General features: G+C 36.3%; 1 protein-coding gene across 5 annotated transcripts in view; it reads left to right on the forward strand.

Moving 5' to 3' along the window:
* CDK13 (cyclin dependent kinase 13) overlaps window positions 1-3,463 on the forward strand; it is a 143,632-nt gene extending 140,169 nt beyond the window's left edge. For 3 of the 5 annotated variants that reach the window (XM_036246218.1, XM_036246220.1, XM_036246219.1), the window contains one exon: window positions 438-1,864. In XM_036246218.1, the coding sequence (XP_036102111.1) occupies window positions 438-1,288 (851 nt within the window). In that variant the 3' untranslated portion in view covers window positions 1,289-1,864. Of the gene's footprint in view, window positions 1-437 lie in introns of all 5 variants that reach the window. The other 2 variants (XM_036246221.1, XM_036246222.1) reach the window with 2 other exon arrangements.
* The last annotated feature ends 22,027 nt before the right edge of the window (window positions 3,464-25,490 follow it).

Genomic DNA, 25,490 nt, shown 5'->3' on the forward strand with positions numbered 1-25,490 from the left:
TCTTTAGCAAATTATCCATGTGTGATGTAACTTATTATATAATAAGTGTCATAGATTCTTCTCATGTAAACCTGTGGTTAAGAAATAATATTTTACTCCAGCTACAACAGGATGGTTGACTAAGGCAGAAACTGCATATACAGCAGCTTTTGTTCTTCAAGCAATAAACAGGTATATATGAGATAATCTTTGAAAAGTCAAATATAATACAAATTTTTGGTCACCATACACTTAAATGATAGTAAGCAATGGTAGTAAGCAATATTAGGACTTATATACCTTATTCCTTTTTCTTTAATTTTTTTTGGGTGGGGCAGACAGAGATGGAACTTCTAATGCTCTTTAGGACCACCCATAGGAAAGAAACATTAACTATTTTGAACACTGAGTTTTCCACAGTAAATTTTTAATCTCTTTTTTTGCTTTGTTTCACTTAGGGCAAAATGACCTCATCCAGCACCAAGACATGAGGATATTAGAGCTCACACCAGAACCAGACCGGCCACGTATTTTGCCTCCTGATCAACGACCTCCTGAACCACCTGAACCACCACCAGTCACTGAAGAAGATCTGGATTATCGGACAGAAAACCAGCATGTACCCACCACTAGTTCTTCGTTAACTGACCCTCATGCCGGAGTAAAAGCAGCCCTGTTACAGTTACTTGCTCAGCATCAGCCCCAGGATGATCCTAAAAGAGAAGGTGGTATTGATTACCAGGCAGGTGACACTTACGTACCCACTTCAGACTACAAGGACAATTTTGGATCCTCTTCTTTCTCTTCTGTTCCTTATGTTAGTAATGACGGTCTAGGAGGTAGTTCTGGTCTACCATTGGAACGACGTAGCTTCATTGGAAACTCAGATATTCAGTCTTTGGATAACTACAGTACTACTTCATCTCATTCTGGTGGTCCAACACAGCCTTCTGCCTTTTCCGAGTCGTTTCCCAGTTCACTAGCTGGATATAGAGACATTTACCTCAATACTGGTCCCATGTTGTTTAGTGGAGACAAGGACCATAGATTTGAATATAGCCATGGTCCCATTGCAGTCCTGGCGAACAGCAGTGACCCTTCCACAGGGCCAGAGAGTACTCATCCTTTGCCAGCAAAGATGCACAACTATAACTATGGCGGTACCTTACAGGAAAACCCGGGGGGGCCCAGCCTCATGCATGGACAGACTTGGACTTCTCCTGCCCAAGGACCTGGATATTCACAAGGATACAGGGGACACATTAGCACATCAGCTGGCAGAGGTCGAGGCAGAGGACTACCATACTGAGTATCAGTTTTTCCTCAGGCACATCATTTTTATCTGGAAAGACTTTTCTAGTTGCAATTTAAGGCAGCAATCCAAGAGACTTGAATAATATTAATTCAACAACAGCTTTATTTTTATGTGGAAAGGGTCTTGCATACAATAGTTTAAAAAAAGACCAAAAGAGAAAAAAAAAAAAAAAGAAAACCTTTGCTTAATTCATGCTGTTCTAAAAACTAGATCTTTTGATTGTACATCTTCACAAATTCTAGTTAACAATTTTATTTTGTATTCTTGCAGTTTTAAGTGGATGCTAATATTAGGGACATAAAGTCCTTTATGGCCCTCTTGCAGATCTGAACTATGCACATTTGTGCTTTTTTTTGTAAGTTTGGACCAACTTTTATGTAACAACCAACCAACCCCTCCCTCCTCCAGTTTTACAACAATCAGAAAGGGCACTGATTTATTTGATATTTTCTTTTTACAAAGCTACCTTTAGTCAAAGGTCACTGTCAGTCTCTGCACCTGCTTTCAGTGTTATTGTGAAAGGTGTACTTTGTGCTCATTTCAGAAAATAAAACACAACCTTTCTCTTGATGCAACAGTTTTATAAAAAAAAAAAAAATGGTCAATGTTATTTTTGTTTTATTTTGCAGATTATCATAACCTAGCAAAATACATTCAAATGAAATAGTGGGTTTTATATAAAAAATATGGGTGGGGTGGGAAGGGTAAGTAAGTGCCTTAACAGGTAAGCTTAAGGTCTGAAAAAGTAGTTAACTTTTACACCCATTTGTCTTTTAAAGGGAATCAATAGATTGTATTGAAGAGGAAGGGAGTGGGTGTTTAGAGTCTGCCTGTTCAGTTCCTTTTAGATCCATTCTCTGCCTATCACACTTTCTCCTTTTCTGCCTTTGGGCTGTGTCACCTTCCACTACCTTCTCTTGTAAAGGGAGTGAGAGTAAAGAAAGGGAATAGAATGCAATCAGTACTTTGTTACTCCCATAAGTTCTAAAATGTCATTTAAATGGTTGAAAGTAATAGCTTCAATGAGCATTTCGGAGCACCTTTACTTTCAGGCTGCCAGGTTGTTTCTGTTTCCTTTTACCATGGATAATTAATTGGAGGGCATTAGTATAGATGGGCAAGGTATAGTAACATTTACATAATTCTATTAACTTTCATGGGGGTGGGGTGGCAAACACCATATTCTAAGTAAAAATTGCCATTTTAAGGAAAAAATGAACTCTGTTCCCTTGCTAATTAGAAACATTGCCTAGATTAAATTTATTGCCACAAAGAAAAAGAGAGAGAAAATCTCTTATCTTCTCTCACCTTCTGAGAGGTTTATTAAGACTTCCGCCAGACTTAGAACAGCTTTCGTTCATATCAACATTTTTTTTTTTTATTAAAAGCAACAAAGAATGATGGACAAATTCTTATTTAAGCTGTAATGTGTCAAATCTAATGTTTTGTACACACACAGAGATATAAATTATAACAATTTTAGAAAGGAACCAAAGGTAAATAACCAGTGTTTTCGGATCACTAAATGGAAAAATGGACTTTGGAAATGAGCGTTGTGCCAATTAACCATTTTGTTTTAACTGTTATCTCCCAGTAACTGATTTTTTTTTTTTTTTTTTTTTTTGGAATCTTAAATTGAAACAACTGTAACTTAATGGAAATTGCCCCAGTTCTAAAGTCAGTCTTTTAACCCTGTGCCCTCTATCTGATTTGTGAACCTTTGTTAAAATGCTGTATGGGAAGCATTCTAGCTTGGTGAGAGTAAGAATATTTTTATGTAGATAATTTACCATTTTACTGCTATAAAAATGATGTCAGTTGACCATTTTATTTTTTGATGGATTTTTTTTTGTTGGGGAGAAATGAAAGAAAAAATTATTTTGCTTTTATTTGGATATTAAGTACTAACAACTTATGATGAAACTACATTGCAGGAAGTGAAGAAATACTTTGAAATTTTGCGAAATAGCTACAGTATTTAAGTATCTGAAATTTTAATATGGTGAGTCTTAGAGCTTTAGACTTTCCTATTAGTGACAGCATCTAAGTTATTCTTAACAGTCACACTTGTTAATTCTGCTGACCATAGTAGCTAACATAAAATTGAAGATATTTATGTGACATGAATAGCTTGTGTTTTAAAAATTAAATATTTTATATAAAATTGAACTGTGTTTGGACAGTTTTTCTAATTAAACCTTTCAGATATGTATTTATGTTGCAAGAGTGGCTGGGAGGATAGAGACATTGTTACTTGAATATTGCCCTAAGAGAGCATTGATTGAGAGACATACAAATATTTTATGCACTACTTAGAAATAATGTTGCCAATTAAACCACAACACAATTCTAAATAAAGTGAATCAATTTTAAGGTACTTCCCAAATTCAGATTATGTGAAAGAATGTGTCTTAAAATCAATGAAATATGATAGTAAAAATCTTATAGCGTTATTCCATACCATTTAATATTTTAGTGAATTTGGACTAATAAAAAAGAGCAGGGTTGGGAAATTGCTAATTCTGTAGGTTATAATAATTGCAGTAATCACTGGGTATTCTGGAATGAAATCTAAGGAACATAAAATATCGCTTACATTTTTTGGGGGGAAAAAACTGGTAAGTCGGATTGCAAAAAAGATGAAAACAGAAAAGATTGACCTATTAAAAAAGAAGGACATACTTGTCTCCCATGTTAAATCCCTTTGTTTATTTCATGACACAGCAAATTTTTCTGCATGCAACTCATTGTGTTTCCCATCTTTAGTCCATTATGTGTTGGAGAGTTGCAGTCACCCAGGTAATTTTAAAAGACTAACTTTAAGGGGTTTATTGATTAAAATACTTTTTAGAATGTGAATTCAGATAGTTCAGTAGCTGTGATTTAGAGCTTCATTCTGTCATCAAATATATATTCAATGCCTACCAAGTGCCGAGTACTATTCTAATACTTGGAATACATTGATATACATAAAAGGCATTAAGTCGTACTTTTAGTAGGCTGACAGTGAACAAGGAGATTTAAAAAGTGTCTGGAAAAGTTGGTGGTATTTGCCACTTGAAATAGAGAAATAAGGTTCTGGTAAGAAAGAACAACTGGAAACTCGATGGTGAAAACAAATTTTAAGTTGTATCTAGCTGGTTTGCAGCAAGCCAATTTATAGGAAATATCAAGATTTCTTGAGAAAAATGGAAGGTAAATGGGTTAAATTCTTCAAACTAATTTTACTGTATTTCTGAGTTAAAATTTTGCTGTATTTGCTGTGACTTTAATCCAATTTTGATCATTTTTCATGCTAGGTCCTTTATTTACTGTTTGTTTGTTTTTTAAAGTAAATTTGAATAATAGTTTTGAATATATATGTACTAATTCCCTGGGATATTGGTCTTGATATTTTAAGTCTGAACAGGATGTTCCAGTAATTTAAAACCATCTGGTCCATCTCTTCACTTTACTGCTAAGAAAGGTGAGACTTAAGAGAGATGGATTGCCAGTCCTTGTTCCTTAGCCATGTCTAAATTTGGTAGTAAATACTTAATTTTTCAATAATAAAATTGATTGTTAAAATATCTGTGTTTCAGTAAAACAAAAAATAGTTAAATTTAGAAGACTGAACTAGTTTAAGTCACATGGCTTTAAAAAGTCAACCTAAAAACAATTTAGAGAAAATAGGAAAATAAACAATTTTATTAAGCTTAATTAGGGGCCTTTCTTTAAAGACTGCTTCATGTGCAGATAGTCTTTAACAAGGAGGTTCATTCCCCCCCGCCTTTTTAAGACAATAATTACTTAAATAGCCAACAATTAGATAATAAGACTGAATCATTAAAGTATATTTTCTATTTGTAGGAGGAAGATTGATATCAGTAAGACTGCAAACATTTCTATTTTTTCAAGGTTTTATAATTTTTAAGTTGTTTTATAAGGGGAGCAATGGTTTACCACGTACCAGAAGCCTTTCAGATACTTAATTAAACTATTTCTAGTTTAATTAAAAATAAAAACTTTGCCCTGGCCGGTTTGGCTCAGCAGTTAGAGCGTCGGCCTGCGGTCCTGAGAGACCCGGGTTCGGTTCCCGCTAAGGGCGCGTACCTCGGTTGCAGTTTGTCCCCGGCCCTGGTCGGTTGTGCGGGTGGCAGCCACTCGATGTGTCCCTTTCGCATCAATGTTTCTCTCTCTCTCTGTTCCTCTCTCCTCCCCCCGCCCCCGCTCTACCTGAACAAAAAATGGAAAAATGGCCTCGGGTGAGGATAAAAAATAAATAAATAAAAAATAAAAGCTTTAACAAATACTATCAAGGGATCCAGTTGAAGATGGGGAAAACAAAATTTTAATCATAATAGAAATAACTTTCCTTTGAACTATATAGACTAAAATTTTGTGGGTTTTACTCCTTTCTACATATCAAATGCCCCATTTAAAAAAGAATTTTCTGGCCCTTGCCAATGTGGCTCAGCGGTTAGTGTCAGCTGGCACACAACACGCTCACAGATTTGATTCGGGTCAAGGCCATGTACTTGGGTTGCAGGCTCCATATTGGGCCTGTTTGGTCAGGGTTCATGTGGGAGACAACCAATCTCATCTCTTTTCTGCCCTGCCCTGCCCCCCCCCCTCTCCTCTTCTCTTCTTTCCTCTCTCTCGCGCGCTCTCTCTCTCTCTCTCGCTCTCTAAAAATCAATGGAAAAAATATCCTCAGGTGAGAATTAACCAAAAAAACACTTTTTTTCCCTGGTTCTAACTGCATTCAAAGTGCGGCTGTGTAGTGAATCACCCTTTAGTTTTTTTCACAATTAAGTTAATTTGTTGTAAAGTTGTGCTTTTTCCCCCCCACAAGAACTCTTAGTAAAGTTTTGTAACTGTTAAATCTATTTTTTTTTTTTTTTTAAGTCTGTATTTGATAGTCTGTAAAGAAACTATCATAAGAATTCCAGGTCATTTTTAGCCTTGTTTTCTTCTTGCTTATTTGCAGAACAAATTTATGAATAATCTTACCTGATAAAGATGACTTGTTATCCGCTCTGGCATGTTTTATTGACAAAGCTTAAAAATCTGGAACCTTTTTTCCTTTTTATATTTGTACGTATTTGAAAATATAGGAACACAAAGATAACCACCACTAATACTTCACCTTTTGATGAATGTATGTGAATGCATATCTCTTTTTTTCTTAAAACAATGCGATTATACTTTAATGTTTCTTTATTTGATATATTGAGAACATCCTATGTCAATTTTATTCTTTTTAATGGTTCTAAATTATTTTATGGAAGAACCATAATTTAACAATTTCTTATTGCTGTACACAAAATATTTCTAATTTTTCTGTTATAAAAATGTGATTAAAATCCACATAAATACATATATACAAGCATAGATAATTTTCTTGGAATTGCTGGTCTAAAGGGTGCACTTCTAAACTTTTGCTTCTGAATTTCTAAACTTCAAATTACCCTCAGGAATAGTGTACAAGTTTTACATTTTTATTACTTCCCCTTTTCATTTAGCTGTGTTAGGTATTTAAAATGTTTAAGTCTTTGCCTGTTTGACATCTTGTTTTAATTCATATTTCTTTGATTATTAGTGAAATTCATTATTTCATGTTAGCCAGTTGTCTTTTGTTTATTATTCATGTGCTTAATTATTAGGTATTTATCGCTTTCTCTGAAGAGCTCTTTATATAAGGAAGTGATAGCCTTTTTAAAATTATAATCTTAATTCTGGGGATGTGTTTTAATATAGGAAAATTTAATAATTTTATGTAGTTCTGTTCATCTCTTGGTTTCTTCTTAGAAAAGCTTTCTCCACTTCAAGATTAATTTTCACACAGGTGTTATTTTACTTCTTTAACTTTCTACTTTTAATTGTAAGCCATTCTAGAATTTATTAGATGTGAGGTAATGATCTAAATTTACACTTTTTTGAATGGCTATACTAATTAGGCCAACAGCATTTGTTAAATCAATCAATCCCTAGTTGTTTTCTTCTTAATCATTCCAGGATATGTTTTTATTGATTTGAGAGAGAGAGGAAGGGACAGAAACACAGATGTGAGAGAGAGACATCAATCAGTTGCCTCACGAGTGCTCCCTGACCAGGGATCAAACCGCAACCTGGGTATCAGCACTGACTGGGCATCGAATCCACCACCTTCTGGTGTGTGGGCTGACTCACCAACCAACTGAGCCACACCTGTCAGGGCCCTCGTTTTAAAATACCATCTCTGTCTTATTTGGATATATTTCTGGGCTTTCAGTTATGTTCCACCCCTGATCTTTTCTCTTCTGGTTACAAGTAATACACTTTATAAACTACACATCTGTCATTGTAGTCTTTTTTTAAATCATTTCAGTTCCTGGAACAGTGTGTAACAAAGACAATATTTGTTGTAAGATTGAACTTCATTGTCCCTTTGTCAAAGTTTTTTTATTCCTGCTCATTTATTTTTCGATGTGACTTTCAGAATCATATTTGATCACTATGCTCAAGTATCATGTTAGGATTTTAACTGGAAACGTATACTATGTGTTTAAATTTACTTTGGTGAGTGGGTCTTTTCATTGAAAGCATAATAGAACTTTTTTTATTTGGCATGTTCCTCATTAAAAGTTTGAAATTTACTGTAGTTCTGATATTTTGTGTTTTTTTTTTTTAATTTTCACAAATATTTGTTTTGCCTTTAGAAATGGACTTTTCATATTATTATTATGCATTGTAATGTTTTAAACTAATCACTGCTTGTACAGAAAAGCTATCATGTTCTTTAAAAAAATTTTTTTTCTGCCCTGGCTTGTTTGGCTCAGCAGTTGGAGCGTCGGCCTGCGGTCCAGAGAGACCCGGGTTCGGTTCCTGCTAAGGGCACGTGCCTCGGTTGCGGTTTTTCCCCGGCCCTGGTTGGGTCGTGTGGTGGCGACCACTCCATGTGTCCGTTTCACGTCGATGTTTCTCTCTCTCTCTCTCTCTCTCTCTCTCTCTCTCTCTCTCTCTCCCCTTCCCACTCTGTCTGAACAAAAAATGGGAAAATGTCCTTGAGGAAGAATAAAAATAATAATAAAATAGAAAAAAAATTTTTTAAATATGTTTTCATTGGCCCTGGCCTGTTTGGCTCACCAGTTAGAGCATCGGCCCTTGGAACAATGAGTCTTGGGCTTGATTCTGGTTAAGGGCACGAACCTCGGTTGTGGTTCGGCCCCTACCCTGATCGTGGTCATTCGGGAGGCAACCAGTCGATGTGTCCCTCTCATGTCAATGTTTCTCTCTCTGTCTCTGTCTCTCTCCCCCTCCCACTCTATCTGAAGATAAATGGAAAAATATCCTCGGGTGAGGATTTTTTAAAAAATATGTTTTCACTGATTTTTTTAGAGAAAGGAAGGGAGGTAGAGATAGAAACATACATGTGAGATAGAAACATCAGTTGGCTGCCTCCTGCATGCCTCCTACTGGTGATTGAGCCTGAATCCCAGGCATGTGCCCTAAGCAGGGATGGAACCAGGACCAGGACCTCTCAGTCCATGGGATGATGCTCAACCCACTGAGCTACACCAGCTGGGCTGTCTTGTTTTTAAACTGGCCACATTACTTGACTTTTTTTTTTTTTTCATTATTCTCACCTGAGGACATTTTTCCATTTCTTGGTCAGATAGAGTGGGGGGGGGGGGGGGGAGAAAAACATCGATGTGAAAGGGACACATCGAGTGGTTGCCACCCAAACGACCCAACCAGGACCGGAGACAAACTGCAACTGAGGTACGTGCCCTTAGCGGGAACCGAACCCAGGTCTCTCTGGACTGTAGGCTGATGCTCCAACCGCTGAGCCAAACCGGCCAGGGCATTGACTTTTTTATTATCATTTTTAATGGCTTTTGGTTGATTGAATATAATAATGGGAATTTTTTTTAATTTTATTGATATTTAGAGAGAGGGGAAGGGAGAGGGAGAAAGAGAAACATTGATGTGAGAGTGAGACATTGATTGACTGCCTCTTGCATGCCCCCTGCCAGCCCGAAACCCAGTCATGTGCCCTGACTGGGAATAGAACCGGCAACCTTTAGGTGCACAGAACTATGCCCAACCCCAACTGAGCCACACCTGCAGGGCGAGAATTCTTGATTTGGATTTTATGAAGGTCTACTTTTTAATTTCACTCGTGAGATTTTAAATACTTTTTTAGTGTTTTCCAGTATATGAATTTTCTCCTTTAATCTACTGATGATAGAAACCAGTTAAATTAGTAGAATCTGATATTAAGCCATTTGTTTGCTGCATTCTATTGACTAACATTGTATTTAAGATTTTGTATTCATATTTATAAGAGCTAAGTCTGGTTTTGATTAACAGGTTTTGATAGCTTTGAGTAAATTGGAAAACAATTTCATGTTTTATTTTATTTAGTATAGTTTATGTATACTGAGAATTACCTGTTTACTGAAGTGATGTTGTTTTATTTATATCCAGATACACTTGAATCTTTTCATGAAGGTAATTCTTTCACAATTTTTCTATTTCCTCGTGTGTTCTTGTTCTGTTCAAGGTTCTGTTTCTTGAGTAATCTTGGTAATTTCCCCTTTTCTGGAAATTCATCATATAGTCTACCTTATATTTAAAATGTTTTTAGCATGTAGGTGTACGTAATCTTAATGTTTTAAATATATATCCTTTTTGTCTTTTCTCCTTGACTAGACAAATAGGATTTGCCTCATTCCACCTCCATACTCTTTTCTCACAACCAGGGAATAATCTATCATTTATTTCTAATTTATTTTAGCATTTTGACTTTGATTCCTATTCACTCTCTTTTTTTCTACCTCTTGAGTTGAATGATTGGTCCATTTATTTTTCTTCTTTCCAATTCTAAAAGAAGCCATTTTAATGTTATGAATTCTCTATTACTTTGACTCCATCTTACAGGTTAAGAATGTTATATTTTTTTTTATTATCGTTTTCTAAATATTCAGTGGCTGCAAATTTCTTTGCTTGTTTGATCCAAGAATTATTTACAGTAGTGTGTTTCAACTTCCAGTTGTTTGGAATATTTAGAATTTTTAGTTTAGTTCTTTTTGTTAACATGTGATTTCTATTACATGTAGTTTGCTTTGGGAATTTACTAAAGAATTATTTTTAGCTTACTAAGCAAACAACTTTTGTAAATATTTCCTGGGTGCTAGGATGGCCATGCCCTTTGGTACAGTTTTAATGGAACCATTAAATCAATATTATTAATTAAACACTGGTGAGACTCTCTACATCCTTATCTCTCAAGAAGTGATACATGTAAAATAAATTCTTATGCTGCTATTCTGTATTTTACCTTATATGTCTAATCCTTTTGCTTTATATATTCAATGCTGTATTCAGCACAAACCAGGTCATAAATACTTAATTGTTTTTTATTCAAGGTTTTTCTTACATTTTTAATTACTTGGGCATCTCTCAGTTTATTTTATACTTATTTTATACACTGCCTTTAAATTTATTTTTAATGCTACCTTTGTTTCTAATCTTTTGCTAAAATGATTTTCATTTTCTCTCTTTTTTAAACTTGTATGTTGGAGTCTTCTGTTGATTTGTAATGTATACAGACTTTCTATTTAGCTTTAAATATTTCAAAGAATTTGAAAACTCAAACTTGTTGTGGGTTATTATTGAACTTAGTGGTTTAAAAAGTAGGCTTACAGTCTGGTCGGTATGGTCAGTGGTTGTGCATTGACCAATGCACCAAGAGGTTGCCAGTTCAATTCCTGGTCAGGACACATGCCCAGGTTGTAGGCCTGATCCCCAGGGCAGGGGTGGGGGGGGGGTATGCATGAGGCAGCCAATCGATGTTCTCTCTCGTCAATGTTTCTATCTCTGTCTCTCCTTTACACTTCCTCTCTCTCTAAAATCAATAAAGGGGGAAAAAATCAAAACAAAACAGGCTTACTGCCCTAGCTGGTTTGGCTTAGCAGTTGGAACATTGACCTGAAGTTTGATTCCTGGTCAAGGGCATTGTACCTGGGTTGCAGTTTTGATCCCCAGCCCTGGCCAGGGTTGTGCGGGAAATACCCAATTGATGGGTCTCTCTCACATCAATGTTGCTGTCTCTCTCTGTCTCTTTCCCTACCTTCCACTTTCTCTGGAAAAAAAAAAAAATCAATGAGAAAAAATCCTTGTGTGAAGATTAAAAAAAAAAAAAAAAGCCGGTTTACAACCATTCCAAATTCTGGCTTTACCATTTATTAATCTGTGTAACCTTAGACAAGTTATTGAAACTTTGATTCTAAGACATTACATTTGGGTAATACCTAAAGTTTTCAGGATTCAGTAACTTAAAAGTGCCCAGTATATTGTATAGTAATAGCTTTATGAATGTTTGCTATTGGAGAAAGAGAGTTTGGGTAGGTGTGGTGAAGGGGAAATTTTGCTTCATCATTGATGCTTATTTCTTTAATTAAGAAAAATGTAATAATAAATTTTAAGCTGGAAGGTATCAGTTTCAGTCAACCAATAACAATATTCTGATGCTTTCCACAGAATATAAAATATTTGAACTGTTTTCTTAAACTCCTGAAAGAAACACCAGAATTATTAAGTATATGTAGTTCATCTATTTTTCTTCTGAACATTACACTTTATTTTCAGATTCAGAGAAATGATTTATTTCTCCATGCCCATTGGAAGTGATGATAAGATAGTTCTACATTTGCTAGAAGGAAATGGTGTAAGTCTTCCAGCACCTAAACCATTCACTTTGGATATTTTGGTTTCCATCCCATGCTCAGATTGGCTCTCTCAGTCCATGCCTGGATACAAAAGTTTCAGTCTTGGGTGGGCATCAGAATCACATATTAAGCTTTATTTTTAATTTCATTTTAAAACTTATCTAAGTATAACATGTGTACATTAAGGTAGTATTAAGTGCACTTTATTAATTTTATATGTTTATAACCATGTAATCACCACATAGATAAAAATAAAGAATGTACTTATCACTCCAGGAGGTCTTTCTCCTTTCCAATCATTATCCCTAAAAGGAGCCATTCTAACTTCTGTCACCTTTGATTACTTTTGCCTGTTCTTAAGCTTCATATTAAGGGAACCAGACAGTACATACTCTTATTAACAACTCTGTTCCAATTAATTTGGTAAGTTAGATGGCATAGACAAATACAACTTAAGACTGGCAGAAGAAGAAATCTAAGTCTTGTGTCTATGAAAGTAATTGAATCTATAATTAAAATATTTTTCCCACAAAAGAAAACAGATATATCTGAAGGCTCATAATGCTGCACTAATGAAGTCTTTGAAACACTTATGGAAAGGTCATAATTTTACACAAACTCAGAGAGAGTAGAGAAAAAAGGAAAGTGTTCCAGTTTGTTGTATGACTTCACCATAACACTGACATCCAAACCTGACATGGACTTTGTGAGAAAATTATAAGCCAGTATTTCATTGAACATTCTCAATAAAATATTAGAAAATCCAAAGATTTTTTTTTCTTAAGGATGCAACATTATGACTAAGTGGGGTTTATTCCAGGAATACAAAGTTGAGTAACATTCATTAGTCAGTGTCATTTACCACGTTCATGTAATAAAGGAGAAAAACGATAACATCACCTCTCTAAGGGCAAAAACTATTAACATTAAACATTCATTTCGGGGTAGGGAACATCTGGCCCTCAGGCTGTATAAGGCCGATGAAATTAATACCAGCTAACATCATATCCCTCACCAAGTTAGACTGGCCAAATATAGCAGGTTAATCTTTAATTTTATAATTTTTGTATGGCCCTCAAATGTTATAAATACCTACATGGCCCTTGGCAGAAAAAAGGTTCCCCACCCCTGAAATTTTTCAGCAGACTAGAAATAGAGGGAAGTTTTTTAATTTGATAAAGGGTACATCATATATATAAAACCTACATTAACAAAGCTAATGGGGAAATACTGAACATTTTCTCTCTGAGGTCCAGACAAGACAAGGATGTTTACTGTCACTACTTGTCAATATTTTACTAGTGGTCTGAGCCAAATGGCAAGGGGGAAAATATGTTTGGAAAGGAAAAAATGAAGTCTGTCTTTATTTGAATGATATGATGTGTATACAGAAGAATCTACAAAGAAGTTATTTCAGCAAGAAAACTGAAAAAATATATACATGAGTAAATTGTTATATATATAATATGTAACATAATATATATTTTATATATACTAGCAAAGTTGGAAAATTAAATTCACTAAACACATTAGCATAAAAAGTCAAATGCTTAGGAATAAATCCTAAGAAAGATGTACTTCTAAAAACTATAAAACATTGCTGAGAGTTGTTAAAGATCTAAAGCTGTGGAGGGAGCTTGTGAGAATGCACTAGCTCATGGATTGGAAGCCTTGATAGTGTTATGTCAATTTTACTCATGTTGGGCTATCTGTAGATTCAATGCAATCCCAATTATAAACCCAGCAGGTTGGGGTGTGTGTGTGTGTGTGTGTGTGTGTAAATGGACATATTGACATTATAATGTATTTGCAAATGTAAAGAAACTAGTATAGTCAAGGCAACCTTGAAGAACAAAGTTGAAAAACTTCCAGATTTCAATGCTTAATACAAAGTAACTGCTATTAAGATAGTGTGGTATTGGCACAAAGATAGACATAGACCAGTGATTTTCAACTGGTGTGCTACAAGAATTTTTAAAATGTGCAATGTCTGATTATTTAGTCAGGGGTACTGACCTCTTTTCCCGTAGATTATTGGATTAAAAATGACAGCCAACACAATAGCCATCTGGTGTGAATGAATAAAAATTATACTTTTTTTTTATAAGATCATTCAAAAAAGTATTTTTTGTTGTGCTGTAGAACTTTAGCAAGTAGTTTGTGTGCCATGAGTTGAAAAGGGTTGAAAGTTGCTGATATATACCAATAGAAGAGGAAACAAATTGTTGGAGGAGGTCTTTGAGAGGATGTGACTACAGGTTGACACCAAGGTGAATCTGGGCAATAGGAGGCTCCTTACTCCCTCCCCTGTCCTTGGAAAGTATGTTCTGCCCACCATTCCCATAGTAGAAAGCACGTTCAAGGATGCAGCCTTGAGAAAGCAATGTGTTGTTGAGATCATCTGGGTGGTATATGACTGAACCCTCTATATAAACTTTTAAAAATTCTGGTGGAAGAGTGGAAATCTACTCCACTTGAAGAGCCCAAGACAGGCCTCATATGTAAATTCCTTTGCTTATTAAATCTGCCATCTACCAATCTGGAGTGGTCTGCCTCTTTCTTCAGTTTCTTCTTGCCCTCTGTTTACTGGAGCCAATTTCAGATTTTATCTGGGAAGCTTCCAAGGTTTTGGACCAACACAAGTTCAGAAATAGACCCCCACATACATCTTCACCATGATGCAATTCAGTGGAGAGAATCTTTTCAAAAAATGTTGCTGGAGTTACTGGTATGCATGTGGGGGAAAAGAAGCCTGAGCCCTATATCACATCATATTCAAAAATTAATTTGAGATACATTATAGGCCTAAATGCAAAAGGGAAAAAAGCAAAGCTTGTAGGAAAAATATAGTGTTGTGTTTTTTTGTTTGTTTTGTTTTGTTTTTTATGACTTTGAACAAAACAAAAGCGCTAACACTACATTAAATCTAGGAAGAAGTTTATGTATTCTTACAGTAATTCTAAGTGGCATCCTCAGATCAAACTAGACCTTCAGAATTTCCACCATTATCTTGATAACTAAAATTTCCCTGTTACACTCGTGGCTTTTTATCAAAGGATAATATAGGAAATACTCATTAAATTCTTACTGCAGAATTATTTAACCCTCATAACTCTTAACTATTTTCCAGAAGAGGATAATAGTTTATCCCTCTTTATCCAATTTCACTTTCCACAGTTTCAGTTACAGTCAACTGGTTAGAAAATATTAAATGGTAAATTCCAGAAATAATTCATAAGTTTTTAATTGCTCACGCGAATAGCATGAAGAACTCTCATGCCAACCTGCTTCATCCCTTTGTTCAGTGTATCCACGCTGTATACACTACCTGCCCATAAGCTGCATAATACCTGTCTAGTTATCATTTGGGTTTGGTACTACCTGCAGTTTCAAGAGTCATCCGGGGGGTCTTGGCATTTACACCCCCGTGGTTAAGGGGAACTAATGTAGTGGGAAAGAAACATTAAACAAATTGCCCACTGTCACAGGTTTGGTATTGAACATAGTCATAACAAAATGCCAGAGACTGGGTAGCTTAAACAAATTTATTTCTCACAATTTTGGTGGCCAGAAGTCCCAACTCAAGAACCAGCAGGGTTCAATTTCTGGTAAGAGCTTTCTCCTAGCTTGTAGCTAGCTGGCTGTCTTCTTTCTGCATCCTCATATGGCCTCTCCTCTGAATTCATGAAAATAAAGAGTGAGCTCTCTGATGTCTCCTTACAAGAATACTAATCCTATTGGATCAAGCCCCACTTTAATGTCCTCATTAAACCTTAATTACCTCCTTATTCCATATATAGCAACACTGGGGATTAGGGCTTCATTCAGCATATGAATTTGTGGGGAGAAACACATATTCAATTCTTAAGAGTCAGTCTGGTTCCAGAGTTCATACAGAACCACTAATTTTAAGGCCCACATGAAAGCTTCCTTTAAGAAATTGGTGCACCCTATATTAATGGCAGTGCTATTTACAATAGCTAAGATCTGGAAACAGCCCAATTGTCCATCAGGAAATGAATGGATAAAAAGCTGTGGTACATTAACGCAATGAAATACTATGCAGCTATAAAAAAGAAAGATCTCTTACTCTTTGAGATAACATGGAGGGACCTGGAGACTATTATGTTAAGTAAAATAAGCCAGTCAGAGAAAGACAAGTATCACACGATGTCATTTATTTGTGGAATGTAATAAACAAAATAGATCCAGAAACATGGAAGTAGGGAACAGACTGACAAACCTCAGAGGGAAGGGGGGTGGGAAGATGGGAAGAGATGAACCAAAGAACTTACATGCATATATGTATAACCAACGGGCACAGACAAAACAGTGTGGTGAAGGAGGAGGTGGGGTGGGGGAGAGCCGGGAGGAAGGGGTCAATGGAGGAAAAAGGGGGGCATCTGGAATACATTCATAAGTAAAGATAAGCTTTAAAAAATAAAATAAAATACAAAAATAGAAATCGGTGCAAAGAGAAATCAGCATACCTAGCACACTCTCCTCCAAAAATGTGTGTATGTGTTTATGGCAATTCAGTAATAGCACTGGAACACAGGCTTCTGTCTCCTAGAAGTTTTTGAAACTTCTTGGTAGAAAGCAAATAAAGTTGGAGGAACTAATAGAGCAAATAACTGAAAACATAGGAATAAATTACCACATGGTGACATACTCCAGAGAAATTTCAGGCTCAGGGTCACTAAATACAGTATCTTATGCTGTATTGATGAAGCAAAAATCTGCTCACAGAGAATCACTTACAATGTGTGTGTGTGGGGGGAGGGCGTTGCGGAAGCAGAAGGGAATTCCATAATGGGAAAATTTGGTTGGTATTTGATCTTTAATGATTATGAAAGCTGGAAAAATTAATATTAAATTTATAGTTAACAAAATCCGGGTTATAATTGCAATTGTGCTAATTGTTAAAAGGATACTAATTGAATCACCCTTTTTTGTTTCTTGATATATTTCTGATGAAAAAGTGCGATACATAATAGGATACATTCCATGCTTCCTTTATGTAATCTATTCATCCCTCTTACCTTCTATTTAATTATATCTGCTGGCATTAAGGCAATTTGAAACCACAGCCCTTGGGTAGAAAGAAAAAATTCATAATCCTATAGTTCTGAGAAAGGCACGATTGCAAACAAACAAAAACTTGGATGGGCTGTAACCAAGAATATCCACAGCTGAAGATGAAGCTAAGAGATGCTGGAGAAGATCCTCCCTAAAATTCACCACTAAAAATGTAAATAAATGTATAAAAGGAAAAATAAGAAATGGAGGGCAGATCTAGATATTCCACTGTTCATCTGATAGGAGTTCCAAAAGGAGAGAATAAAGAAAATGGAGAAGATGAAATAAACACAGAAATACTAGAAGAAATTTTCCTGGAGTTGAAAGAGACAAGAGTCTCTTCTAATTGAAGAGGTCCGTGGAATGCAAAACAAGATATATGATAAAAGATTTACACTTGAAATACATTAAAGTAATATTCCAGAATTTTAAATTTTTTTGAAACTTTAGATTTATTTTTATTAAGGAACTAACAAAAACAGGTTGTCTACAAAAGAAAGAGAACCAGACTGGTATCAGACCCTTCACCATTAATTAACACTGGATGCTAAAATTTTTAGCAAAATTTAAGGGAAATAATTTTGACTTTAAGATACCATACTCAGTATGTTACAGTGTTGTTGTGTTCTCTTGGCCTTCTTGCTTTGATTGAAACGTGGCTCTTTCCTGAGAACACCGATTGCCCTGCAGCCCTCTCAAGTGATAGCTATTTTCTCTCCCTTGTATCACTGGGCCTGGAGTCTAGTTAGGTGTCCTTAATTTTCCTTTTCATTCTCAGACCATTCTTGTTGCCTCCTTAAAACTACATAGCTTTCAATAAAAAATAAATAAATAGATAAAATGAAATAAAAATAAAATAAAAAACAATAAAGCACCATACAAAAAAAAAAAAATACATAGCTTTGACTCTCGTGTTATCAGACTATATCACTCACTTCTCCCTGTTGATTATTTACTGATCTCTGAGTTATTCTTCCCCTTTCACCGTCCCCACCATACTCTGTCTCCTACCCATTCTTTGACTATTTCAATTCCTGGCTTTTCATTCACTCCTATTTCTATTTTGATTTCAGCATTCATGTGGATGATCCTTCAAATCTTGGCTTCTTTGTTTCTGGAGCACTTCTCTAATGGTCTTATCTTCCACCTCATTTTAGCCACTCATGCCCTTGTAAAACCCTGGATTTAAAATCAATCACATAATCCCGCCCCCCCATCTCAAAAAGATAATTTAAAGCATACTACTTTTACTATTCCTTGAAATTCCCCTCCTAAATTTGCAGCTCACTCCCTCTAGTACTCAGACTCCAATTATCTTTTTTATTATAATTACTCCCTCACTCCCTTATATATACACGTGCAACTGCCTTGTCACCCTCTTGCTTTTCTGTGCTCACTTGAAAAAACTTTATGTTGACCCAAACTCCCAAAATACTGTTTAAATCCACTGTGTTCCTGCATCCATGCAGTTGAGCTTCAATGGAAAACCACTCGACCATGCCAACTAAGTTTACTTCATGATCACTAATCTCACGTGGACCTTTAAGGCTGCCCAACAATTACACAACTATATTTCATCAAGTCTAAAACATACACATTTTCACACTTAATATCTTTGGAATGACAATGTCTTATTTGTGCCACTATAGCATGCCATACTTAAATTGGTAGGGTTTTTCCTTTCTTCATGGTACCTAAAATAATGATGCGTCTTATAATCATTGGCATCTTGGATTTGATGAAGTATAGTATAATTGCTGAGTCCTTTCCATTCTCACTCTTTCACATGATCATTAATACTTTTCTCCTCCCTACTCACACCTCCAGTACATCTTTCCTGTACTAGTTGCTAGAGCTGCCAAGACTGCCTTCTTGCTGTGTCCTCACATGTTTTTACCTCTGCTGTGCTTGCATGTCTTCTGTCAGTGTGTCCAAATGTCTTTTTCTTATAAGGACATCGGTTATATTGAATTAGGATCCATACTAAAGGCCTAATTTTAACTTAATTACCTTTTAAAAAACCTTACCTGCTAACACAGTCACATTCGGAGGTGCTGGGATTAGAACTTCAACATATGAATTTTGAGACAACACAACTCCATCCATAATACTCCCTCATTCTAAATTTCAGTCCATGTGATGAACAAAATAGACCCAGAGACATAGAAAGGAGTACAGTTCAGACTGACAAACCTCAGAGAAGGGGAGTTGGGGGCGGGGGGATGAGATAAACCAAAGAACTTATATGCATGTATGTATAACCAATGGACATAGATGACAATCCTGCGGGGGTGGTGCAGGATCATAAGAAGAGTGTCTGGGGGAAAAGGAGAAACATCTGTAACAAAAATAAATTAATAAAAAAAGAAAAACAGAAAAATAAATAAATAATTTCAGTCCATAACTTTGTTCACCATTTCACAGATATAAATATGAGAAATTCCAAAGTTCCTACTACATCACATCCAACTTTCACTAACCATCTCTATTTCATTAACTTCTTTCCTGCTACTATGTAAACTATCTGTACAAGAAAATTCCTTTTTGCCAAACAGTGTCCCTCCAAGCACCACTCTCTCCCATAGATGCTCCAAGGGGGCTGGTGTTGTTTTTGTTCTCTGCTCCCAGCATCTAGAATTGTGTCTGGTACATTATACAAATCCAGTTTTTAGTGTGAACAAATACTCATTTTATATATACATATATATTATAAATATATCCCTTTACATATAATATGAATGGATGCACTAAAGGGAAAACCCTTCACCGGAAGTAAAATTACAACAGTATATCAAGTAAGACAATAAAATGGAACAGAGTTAACTCAATCAGTCCAAGTAAGGCAGAACACTTCATAAGAACAAGTAGGTTACTAACAAGAGGCAGTCACCTGAAGAGAAAAGCCTCCACATAGCTCACCTCAGAGATGGTTGTATGATAATGACAAAGGAGATTCAGATAGGAGAACCATGGCTGATCAAACAACTCACATTGCTGCCCTGGCCAGTGTGCCTCAGTTGGTTGAACATCATCCTATGCACCAAGAGGTCACTGGTTCAATTTCCAGTCAGGGCACATGCCCGGGTTGTGGGCTTGATCCCCACCCAGTAGGGGACATGCAGGAAGCAGCCAGTTGATGTTTCTCTCTCTCTCTCTCCCTCTTTTTTTTTTTATCCTCACCCGAGGACACTTTTTTTCCACTTTTTGTTCAGATAGAGTGGGAGGGAGATAGATAGATAGATAGATAGAGAGAGAGAGAGAGAGAGAAACATGGACATAAAAGGGGCACATCAAGTGGCTGCCACCTGCACGACCAACCAGACCAGGGACAAACTGCAACCGAGGTACACACCCTTAGTGGGAACCAAACCCAGGTCTCTCTGGACCGCAGGCCGATGCTCTAACCGCTGAGCCAAACTGGCCAGGGCTTCTCTCTCTCTTAATTCAATAAAAACATATTTTTAAAAATTGAAGTTTGGCTCAGTAGTTAGAGCTTTGGCCCTTAGGGTTGCAGGCTCGATTCCCAGTCAAGGGTACTTAACTGGGTTGCAGGTTCCATCCCTGGCCCCAGTCAGGGTCGTGCAGTGGTGTGGGGGGCAACCAATTAATGCCTCCTCTCTCTCTCTCTCCCTCCCTCCCTCCTTTTCAGTCTGTCTAAAAATCAGTGGAAAAATATCCTCAGGTGAAGATTAACAAAAAAACAAACAAAAAAACTCACACTGCTGACAAGATAAGGAGTCTGCTATTTTTTCACTTAGGTATGTTTTATGTTTATGGTGAGCACTATATGTTTCCATTTCTATCCCATCCTATTGCAAATTTCTTTTTCTCCTACTTTCTTTCCTTTCTCGTTCCCTCTTCCTTCTTCATCTCTTCCTCTACCTCCTCCTCATCATTTCAATTCTAATTACCGACTGCATATAAAGAATCCTAGTTCACAGAAATTCATCTATCGTGGTAGAATCTGGAACTGATTAGTCGCTATAAACGAGGGCCAACTGTACCCTATTTTCTTTCTACCACTGCATAGTGAGTATGGTGGAATTGATTAAATGTGTAATTTAGCCATAATTTGCCATAAGGAGTTGTATTATATCTAGACTTGAAAAAAGAAATACATAAAATCCAGAGATTTTTTTTTGAACTTCAATATGAATGAATAATGAGACTTTGAGTTGTGTCTATAAGGAGGTGTATTTTGTAGTATATGTTAGTTACATTTGATCAGATGTGACTGTTTTAAAAAGTATATATATGCTAAATGTAATGTAGAATCTTAGATTGAATGCTGGAACAAAAAAAGGTTAGTGAAAAGACTGATGGCCTTGGCAGGTTTGGCTCAGCAGTTAGAGCGTCGGCCTATGGACCAGAGAGTATCAGGTTCGGTTCCCTCTAAGGGTACGGACCTCAGTTGCAGTTTGTTCCCGGCCCAGGTTGGGGTCATGTGTCTTTCTCAAATCAATGTTTTAACAAATGTGCTATGATTATGTAGGATGTAAACACGAGAAAAGGTTGTGTGAAGGCTATTTGGGAATTCTGTTTTATCTTTTCTATAAATCTAATGTTCAAAATATAAAGTAAAACAACTTATAAAAAATAATATATGTAAAGAAAGAAGCCTATATATAAAAACTGGGCTGTGAGGAGATGGAATGTCTTTTCTTACTTTGAATTTATTTTCTCCCTGTCAATGACATTCTGCTTTCTATTGGGGAACTATGCATACTCATATTCTCAGTCTTTGTGGTTCAGGGGGCCACTACTAACTCTTCCTCTGCCTTTATGTATGGCAAGTGCCCCGGGATTGATCCACTGATCAAAACCACATTATTTTGTCACAATTACAGATTTAGCAATGGACATGTGACTTAGTTAGTGCCAGTGAGACTCAATTCTAAGACTCTTGAAAACTGTTAAGAAACTAGAATCTTTGCTTTCCACTGGGGTTGTTAAGAGAGTCATATCAGTTGGTACATTGCTAGAGTTTTCTCTCAAAAACCACACATTACATACCCACCTTTCATAAAAAATTCTGTATATTGTCATGAGCAAAGTGTTTATCACTTTCACCTACATGGCATTAATTTTTTAAAAAATGTTAGGGTCTCTCAGTCTATGATTTGAATTAAGTCACCTAACTGAACAAGGCAAATTAAAATAACTAAGGTTTCAACTGTTTTTGTTTTCTTTATCATAGACGTCACCTAAGACAGCAGTTGTGTTTAATGTTTGGTATTTTGGATGACAGAAATAATGTATGTTCTCAATGAAAAATTCAAACAATTCAGAAAATATAAAGCAGAATGTGAAAATCTCTGCAACTGTAATCCAGTTAACAAATTAAATCTTCCAAAGATTTTATGTGCATAAACAAATACTTTAAAAAAATGTGTGGGGGTTGTTGGGGTGGGTGGAGGGATTGAGCAAAAAAGAAAAAAAGAAGAGAACTCATGGACATGGACAACAGTGTGGGTATCGGTGGGAAGGAGGGGGATGGGTGGAGGTGTAAGAGGGCATAGAAGGGGTAAATGGTGATGGAAAAAATAAACTAAAAAAATTAACAAAAGAAAATGGCATCCTACTACAGGAACAGTTTTTCATTACCCTACTACAGTTCATTTTCGTTCCAGTTCTAGATTCCTTCAAGTTGCAAGGTTCAGAAAAATTCAACTTAAATTTTCTTCCACAGAAAATGTAATTAACTGACAAAATCCACGGCCTGACTGGATAAAAGAGCTTAGATAATGCTATGAGTTGTTGGGTTCTCTGGTTGGTTGGTCTGCTCTTTCCTGTCTTGGTCCCATTGTCCAGCAGACTCTTGCTTCATGGGAAGTTTAGAAAAATGTGGGGAGTGTTTATGTAAAATGCCCTGACTACCTTGCAACCAGAGTTCTGAATATAAATTCAGTTTTAACAGTTAGATGCACTTAACCAAGATTTGGGAGGCAGAACTGTGTCAGAGACCATCTTCAATATGGCTTCTGGCTGTCACCACTGATTAGAAAGATTGCAGTTTCTCCAAGATTCCAAAATTCATTTGCCAGCTTCCTTGATGTCTCCAGCTTCTTGATTTAATTCCTTCGTCTCTGGATGCAGCTTCAGTTTTCTGTTGTCTAGATGATGTACTGCAGTTTGTTTATCTATTTACCTATTGAAGGACATGTTGGTTGCTTCCAAGTTTTGCATTTATGAATAAAGATATTATAAACATTTGTGTACAGGTTGTTTTTTGGGTGGGGTGGGGTAGGGAGACTTTTTTATCTTTGCATTTGAATTTTCACCATCCAAACCTAGATTGTTAAAACACACACACACATGCATACAAATGTAAAAGTACAAAGTTCCTTAGTTTTGTACACAATTCATATTTTCACATTTATTTATAAATTTGTTCATTAGCTATTTAATAAGTGTTATTTATTATGTCGAAATACAATGCAAGTTTCTTGTTTCCTTACTCAAAAGGTACACACATTTCCTTACATCAAAAGTCATTTAGCAAATATGTCCTTAACCATAAATACAAGGTATTTTGCTTTTCACAGTCATGTTAAAATACTATCTTCAATGGCCCCCATGTTTATGTACTACCTGTTAGGATATTTCTACTTATTTATTTTTCTTTATTGATGTTAGAGGGAGAAAGAGGAAGGGAGAGGAAAAGATAGAAACGTTGATGATGAAACACTGGCCACCTCCTGCATGCCCCTCACTGGGGATTGGGCCCACAACTTGGGCATGTGCCCTGACAGGGAATCAAACTGGCAACCTCTTGGTGCATGGGTCGACACTCAACCACTGAACCACACAGGCTGGGCAGGATATTTCTACTTATATGTACATAAAGATTGCTAAGTTAATTGGCAATTATCAACTTTGTGCCCCAGGCTTGTGACTTCCCTTTGCTTTGGATTGTCAACTGATTGTTGGCACCAACAGGGACCGCCAATTTGGGGTGTGGTAAAAAAGAAAACTTTATTCAGTGCAAACAGTGACACTGCATGACTGTGAAAATAACACTGCTGTGGAACAGTTCAACTTTGATGCAGTGTGGCTGTGAAATCCACTCTTCAATGGTCTGCTCTGCTCTACTCCACTCTGCTCTGGCTGGACATCTGAAACATCTGTGGTGCTTTAGCTCCAGCAGGGAAAATAATCTTCAGTATTTGGTGGAAAGTGCATTACTCATGTGCAGCTTTTGGTGTGGATGTAAATTTTAAACTCATTTGAGTAACCAAAGAGTGAAATTGTTGGTTCTATAAGAGTATGTTTAGTTTTTTCTTTTTGTTTTTCCTTTATTGATTTTAAAGAGAGGAAGTGAGAGGGAGAGAGATAGAAACATCGATTGGCCGCCTCCTGCATGCCCCCCACTGGGGATCGGGCCCACAAACTGGGCATGTGTCCTGACCGGGAATCAAACCGACGACCTCCTGCTGCATGGGTTGATGCTCAACCACTGAGCCACACCAGCAGGATGAGTATGTTTAGTTTTGTAAGAAACTTACAAACTGTTTTCCAAATCAGCTGTATCATTTTGCATTCCCACCAGCAATTAATGAGTTTCCACATGTGTGCCAGTATTTGAAGTTGCCAGTAATTTAGATTTTTGCCATTTGATTTAACCATTTTAAGATGTAGTCCCATGTGTTCATTTTTTCCTTTGTTTCTGTTGCCTTAGGTGATGTAGCAGTGAAAATTCTGCTGCGTATAATGTCCGAAATTTTGTTGCCTACATTTTCTACTAGAATGGTTATGGATTCACGGTTTAATTTAAGTGTTTTATCCACTTTGAGTTTATTTTTGTGTATGGTGTAAGTTGACGGTCTAGTTTCATTTTTTTGCATGTAGCTGTCCAATTTCCCAACACCATTTATTAAACAGGCTGTCTTTACTCCACTGTATGCTCTTGGCTCCTTTGTCAAATATTAATTGAGCATATTGCCTTGGGTCCATTTCTGGGTTCTCTGTTCTGTTCCACTGGTCTATATGCCTGTTATTGAGCCAGTGCCAGACTGTTTTGATTACAGTCATTTTGTAGTATAACCTGATATCTGGTATTGTGATCCCACCTACTTTGTCCTTCTTTTTCAAGATTGTGTGGCTATTCAGGGTCTTTTTTGGTTCCATATGAAGTATTTGTTCTATTTCTGTGAAATATGTCGTTGGTATTTTGATGGGGATTGCATTGAATGTATAGATTGCTTTGGGTAATATGGACATTTTTATGATGTTAATTCTTCCGATCCATGAATGTGCTTCCACTTTTTAATGTCTTCCTTTATTTCTTTTTTCAATGTCCTGTAGTTTTCTGCAAATAGGTCCTTTACTTCTTTGGTTAAGTTTATTCCTAGGTATCTTAATTTTTTTTGCCACAGTGGTAAATAAGATTGTTTTTTTAGTTTCTCTTTCTGTGACTTCATCAT

The sequence above is a fragment of the Molossus molossus genome, unplaced genomic scaffold (assembly GCF_014108415.1).
Source record: "Molossus molossus isolate mMolMol1 unplaced genomic scaffold, mMolMol1.p scaffold_m16_p_7, whole genome shotgun sequence".
Taxonomy (NCBI): domain Eukaryota; kingdom Metazoa; phylum Chordata; class Mammalia; order Chiroptera; family Molossidae; genus Molossus; species Molossus molossus.